At 35.0% G+C, this 6,648-nt stretch overlaps 1 protein-coding gene across 5 annotated transcripts; it reads right to left on the reverse strand.

Moving 5' to 3' along the window:
• Positions 1-1,505: 1,505 nt before the first annotated feature.
• Positions 1,506-5,350, reverse strand: LOC122024223 (protein ROOT PRIMORDIUM DEFECTIVE 1-like). Of its 5 annotated transcripts, none has more exons than XR_006123381.1 (4): positions 5,026-5,350; positions 3,551-4,947; positions 2,432-2,580; positions 1,506-1,801 (listed from the first exon to the last, which is right to left on the reverse strand). XR_006123381.1 is itself a non-coding variant. In XM_042582801.1 (3 exons), the coding sequence occupies exon 2, from the start codon at positions 4,903-4,905 to the stop codon at positions 3,595-3,597; it is 1,311 nt and encodes a 436-aa protein (XP_042438735.1). In that variant the 5' UTR covers positions 4,906-4,947; positions 5,021-5,350; the 3' UTR covers positions 1,506-1,801; positions 3,551-3,594. The 5 variants fall into 5 exon arrangements, 2 of the variants coding, with proteins under 2 accessions (XP_042438735.1, XP_042438729.1); XR_006123375.1 differs by having other exon boundaries at positions 5,021-5,350; XR_006123382.1 differs by lacking the exon at positions 3,551-4,947 and having other exon boundaries at positions 5,021-5,350.
• Positions 5,351-6,648: the final 1,298 nt, after the last annotated feature.

The raw sequence follows: 6,648 nt of genomic DNA on the forward strand, positions 1-6,648 counted from the left end.
ATGACGATGTCCAGCGACGCCCAACGTTGGGCCGCCTAGGTTTGACGCCTAGCACCTTTTCGTACGAGTGTTGGCCGTCGAGCGCTTAGGCAATGCTTAGGCAACCACCTATAGTACATTTTTGAATACTAATAAAGAAAGATAAATCATGAGATCAGTTTATAACCGACTGTCAAATGAGAGTAGTTTTTTCCCAAGGACACATGTCCGCAGAGAAAATTGATGTTTTTATGATTGTATAAATGAATGACAATAGGTTGGATTTTATATTTCCATCTTTATTTATTATATTCATTATTAAATTCATTCTCATCTCCATCCAACTTTCAAATTTCATGCTCATACCTATCAGAAATTAGATATTCATCCACATACATATATCAATCATCATATTTTTTTTATACTAATAATTGTCTTTATTTCATTTAACTATCGTTCAATTATTATGATTTAACAAATATATATATATATATACCCATCATATGGCTCATCAACTGAACTTACCTCTAGTTGGGCAAATACAAGTGAGGATCATGTATCCCCACAAATATATGCAAAGGGAACATTCTTTGGATCACAAAAAATGTCTAGAGGATCTCCTCTCCTAGGTGGGGGGCTCGCTCCGGGCAACTTTGGATCACTTACAATACACATGGCTGGCTCTACGAAGGGGTTAATATGAGTGTTTTCAAGATTCTGCTTTCTTTTTCGAGACGAGAACCCATCTTTTCGATTGGAATCCGTCTCCTTTCTTTGTCCACTTTATACATCCCCCTCTAACAAAATGATCAAAAAGGAAGGTGAGCTTGCTTCTTATTCCTGTGTTTGGCATTTAATTTTTTTTTGTTTGACTTAAATATTATAACCTAACTCCTAATTCCTAAACCCATAATCCTAAAGGGCTAAACCCAAAGTTTACAAAACTGAAAAACAAAATACATATCAATTATATTTAATCAGGTATTCAAATAGGATATGAATAAGACTCTACTTAATCCGCCTCTATACCTAATTACCCATAGTCATTATTTTATTTAATCAGATTAAAAAAAGTCTCTCCATATTGTTTTTTCATTCTCATTGAATATAATATCCTACCGAGAAAATTATCATCCCTAATTGTACACATCTATACATATAACCTTCCTCACCCCGGCAATGGCTGTGTTCTCTACCAATGTGATAGTTTTGGTTCGTCCACTCGGCGGAACGCCAAGCAACTTCAATGATTAACTCAATTGTCTTCCTCATCTACAAAATTCATATGCAAAAATCACATCTAATCTCGGAAATATTTTTATTCTATCTGTAATATATTAAAACTACTGTTTCAATTTAATCAAACATACTATAAACCACTCTTATATATAAAAAATTCTTTAAAAATTAAAATTACTTCAAAATGATCAAACTTAATAGCTATTATAATAATTTTAAAATATTTTAACCATTTTAAAATAATTTTAATAACTTTAAATAATTTTAACCAAATTAGTAAAGAAATCTTTATATGAAAAAGCTCTCTATGTTTTTAATTATAAATAAAAATTTATTTTAACACATTATAAAAAACTACCACAGAAAAAAAAACCTTTTAAAAAAAATAATAAGGGAGCACTTTTATCTTTTGCCCAACGTTCATTTTAGTCTCACTGTTCTCGGAATGCCATTTAGGTTGATTATCAATTTTGCCAAGGAAAACATCTGCCCCAAGAAAGACTTCTTGTCAGTTTGATCTTTTCCAATTAGCACAGCTGGTTCTCTGAAGGCTTGTGATCTGTAGCAAGGAATTCCATCCTGTCTGTAAAATTAAAATCATTTACTTGTAAGTTGATTGTGCTTGGAATAGCCTCATCTTCATTACATTGAATGATAAGTTCTGGAATGAGAGTGAATCATCCAGATTATTATTCCAATCAATACAAACACCCCAAGAACTTGTAAGTAGTTTAAAAGTATTAAAGGCAGGAAAAAAAAAAACTACCAGCAGTCTCACTATAGCATAGAATTTATCAAATTGAGGAAGACACTAATCATACTAATTCCATGAACGCACACTCAAGAGCCCATATGAGCAAGGGGTAATATACTGGAATTCTACTAACTCATGATTACAAAAAAATCTTGTTCGAGGAACTACCTATGGTTCTGAACTTCCATTTGTTCAGGCAAGCATGTTGCTTGATTCAGGAACTCATGGAGATAGCATTCGTTATATTTCTGACCAGACGTCAAGCAGAGGTAGCATCTCATGGGCTTAGGACATTTTCTAGCATGATGACATCTACTTAAACATGCTATGCACCCAGCTCTCAGAACAGAATTTTTCTTTTCTATATTTCTAATATCAGAAGATTTTAGCAAATAAGAGCTAGACGATTTGAAAGAAATGGGTGGAGATTGCTGGACTGTCTCAGTAAAAGATGAGTACCAACTAGTTCCTGCTCCAGGAGTTATCAGTGAGCTACTGTTGCTGTCTTGTGTTGACTGTCTTTGAGCTCTCTCCCTCTACTTCCACATTGTACCTCTTCTTGCAGCTGAGTTGTTGGGTGTTCCTCGATGGTGCATGCTATCCCTCCACTGTTAGATATAGAAAACAATCTTTCTTGCCTCATTGTTTATTTATATGATACTAATTCTACTTGGGAAGGCAGACTAATGAAGAATAACAATCTTTCCTACCGCATTTCTTGTATATATGATGATAATTCTACTTGGGAAAGCTGACTAATTTAATACATTCTACACTTTGCAGATCAAAAGTAAGCTTTTTATTAAGTTATAAAATTAAACTTTAGTGTAATACAAGCTAAATTGCTATACTTCTTTATACTAAGCACGAGAGTGGAGTCTTTGGACAAAAAATACTTCTATCCAGCAATAAATTCTTGCAATTATAAGAAGCCTCAAATTCACATCTGATAAAATCATTATATCAATATCAATTTCTTCTGTTCACGGAAAGATAAAATATCTTTGTTGATGATTAGTGAGCTAAATTTAAATCAATTAAAAGGGTAATTAAAGGCATAACCAAGAAACTGTTAGTTCAGAGTGGCACCCAATTCCTCAAGGAACATGTGTCCACACAAGGATTTTCCAGGGTCTGGCAAATTATCGCCCAACAAGTTGCCTATTACATTCTCAAGACCATACAATGTGAGAAAATAACCAATGAGAATACATTTGGTTAGTTGCACTTTTCAATCAATATTCAAAAAGAAAAAGTTTAATGAGTTTTGTCAGAACTTGTTTAGGCTTTCATGAAAGGATCACTTGCATAAAAAATGATGACCATCTATAGAAATAATGAACTAAGGCAAAGATAATGCACTTTTAGTATACTTTATCTACTTGGGCATGGTATCCATAAACTCTACCCTGAAACTATCTAATTCACAAAGCAATAGAAATGAAAAGATATTTGCTGGTTTAGCTTATATAAAATGGCAAAGTATAATCTGAGGCCAACTGTTAAAGCTTGCTTTGAGAAAAATGAATTAATAGTGTGTGGGTAAGATGAGCCTTCAAAACTTGACAATTAACAAACCTTCTGGTCTTTGTATGACTCATGGGAACTTCCTGAAAAGGAAATCATTCCTGCTCTACCTCAGTATAATGCTCGCCAATGCTGTCAAGATTATCAATAATTTGTCCTTCGACAGTATCTTTAGTGGTTGGAAGAAACCAATCATCATTACAATCATTTATAAGAGAATCATTGCTTAACAAGTTATGTCTTTCTTCAATTTGCTCCATCTGTTGCACCTGTCCAGTGTTTCTGCTTCCCATCAATACCAAATCTAGCATTTTCTTTCTTACTACATAAATAGGGTTGGGGTCAACAAGAGAACCTTTGCAGTAAGCTTCTCTAAGAAACATGGTTTGGGCATTCCCTTTTGTGGAGATGTAAAATATGCCGGGGTGTTTAAGAATTAGCTCTCTCACATTTACTTCCATACTAAGGTCTCTTCTGAAGTGAGCCAGCCTTTCAACCGCCAGCCTTTTCTCCACCAACAAGCTTAAAAATTCATGAAGAATACTGACAACACGCTTTTCAAATCGCGTAGCACTGCCAACCCTGAGGTCATCCTTCTTCTCATAAGGTTTCAAGTAAGGGAGCATCTGCCAATTCTTTAGCTTTTCTCTCATCCCTTTTTCAATCTTATAGCCTGTGGGAAACTGAATTGGGAAAGCAAACTTAGTTTCATGTTCACTCAACCATTTTTCCCTATATTCATTCTCCCTCCATCTCTCAATTGATGCTTCTGCCAAACTTGAGTCCCAGGATATCAGTACCAAGGTATCTGGTTCTTCAACTCTAAAATCATCTGGATAGTTTGGAATAACTGAGTTCCTGAAATCATCGGGCAAACCCAACTCCTCTCGTATAAGCCATAATGCATGGATGTGTAAAGTCCCATTTGTGGACAGCATTAGAAGTTTTTTCAATCTCCGAACAGCATCCTGTTCAGTTTCTTTGATGACAACACTTTCCTGAGTGATCAAGTCAACCATCTTTTGTGTTGTTTTACAGCAAAGATTTCGCTTAACTGGGTGAACGTACACCTCAAAAATGTGAGGGTACTTCCTTAGAAAGGAACCTATACTCGTGTTCAAGCCACTCATATGTCTCCATTTCGAGAGCAGCTGGACAGACGTGTAGTGACCCCTACGTTTAGACATTAACTCATGAACTCCCAGTGCTTGCCTTAGCTTCTTTAAGTGGTTCATCAGCTTGTCTAACGTAAAATCTATTGTTCTGCTCTCCAGACGGGTTTGTGCAGAATCTACTGGTTTCTTCCATCGTTTTTGTATGTTGTAGTTAAACGGGCCAAAGCTGTAGATCTCACTTAAAGAAGGCGAAGATAATGTCTGAAGTACAATACCTCGAAGCATTCTCATTGTTTTTGCGTTAAGGGAATTATGACCGCGTTCAGAATCGGCCTAATTCAGCAATATATATATATATATAACGACACTAAATCTCGAATTGTTGAAGAAATGGGGAGCAATTTACCTCACCCTAGAATGATTTCGATTCAAGCCGTCAGCAACAAATTTCCTCCATTTTCACGGCGATCGACAGGTGAAGCTTCAAGGATTACGGAGGAAGACTACTTTCTAGGGTTTTTATGGATAAGCGTGGGCGGCTAGGAGCGTTCAGTCGCTTCGAGGATCGCAAGAAAGAGGGTTGCGCGGAGGAGGAAGTCCTCGCGACGGCAGCAGCGAAGGGGATGCGATGTGCCGCTACAGAGGGCGCTCGCGAAGGCGAAAGGGAAGGAGGTGCCAGCGGCTGTGGGTGGAGTGTCCCTCGTCAGTCACGGAGAAGACTGCGCCCGGCGCAGAAAAGGATTGGGCGAAAAGACGGGTAGTAGGTTTAACGCAGAGAAGATTTTCACTGTTACCCCGAAACTTTCAAATTTTCAAAATCTTGTACCCATAATTAACCCATGTAAAAATAATCATCCGAAATCCCATTAGCTTCAAATTGTCAAGGTGACGTTTGATTTTTCCTAAGAATTAAAATAAAAATAAAAATAAAAAATGATAATATTATAGAATAAAAATGAGTATGAGTATGAATATTATTTTTAAAAATAATATTTAGTTATATGAATATTTTTTTATTGAAATAAATCAAAGAAAATAAGAGAAAAATTAGATAAGAGAGAAAAAATATGACGAGAGAGAATGTTGAGAGAAAAATTATAATGACATATAAAATGTGATGGAAAAGAATAAAGAAAGTGAAAGTATGAGAGAAAATGAGAAAAGAGAGTGTGATGGAAAGAACATAATGAGAGAGGATGAGAAAAGAGAAAATATGATAAGAGAGAAAGTATAATGGGAGAGCATGAAGAGAGAGAAAGTGTGATGAGAAAAATAAGAAAAGAGTGTGTGATGGGAGAGACTGAGGAGAGAGAAAATATAATGAGAGAGAAAGTGTAATAAGAAAAAAATAAGGAAAGAGAATGTGATGGGAGAGAAAGCATGATCAAAGAGGATAAAGAGAGAAAGTGTAATAAGAAAAAAATAAAGAAAGATAGTGTGATGGGAGAGAAAAGCACGATCAGAGAGGATAAAGAGAAAGAAAGTGTAATGAGAAAAAAAATAAAGAAAGAGAGTGTGATGAGAGAGAAAGCATGATCAGAGAGGATAAAGAGAGAGAAAGAGTGATGAGAAAAAAATGAAGAAAGAGAAAATGTGATAAGAGAAAATAAGAAAAGAGAGGATAAGATGAGAGAGATTGAGAAGAGAGAAAGTATGATGAGCGAGAAAATATAATGATAGAATGAGGATAGAAAGTATGATGAAAAGAATAAGGAGAGAAAAAATAATATGAAAGAAAATTTAAATAAATATATTAAAAGTATTTTCGTTCAATACTTAATTCTCATTCTCATTTCCATCAAATATAAGGAAGGAGGTGCGTTTCATTAATATTCAAGTTTTTAAATTTTATTCCAAAATTTTAATTCTATTCTCATCAACTAAACACAAGATTTGAGAATGAATTTATTTCCTCATTTCCAAATCCCTAAATCAAACGTCACTTAAGTGATGGGGCATGCTCTTTTGATAACGAGGGACCTATATATTATACATCATAAGTTCAAATTTATTGTAGTGTCTGTTGGTGCAACC

The sequence above is a fragment of the Zingiber officinale genome, chromosome 1A, assembly GCF_018446385.1.
Source record: "Zingiber officinale cultivar Zhangliang chromosome 1A, Zo_v1.1, whole genome shotgun sequence".
Classification (NCBI taxonomy): domain Eukaryota; kingdom Viridiplantae; phylum Streptophyta; class Magnoliopsida; order Zingiberales; family Zingiberaceae; genus Zingiber; species Zingiber officinale.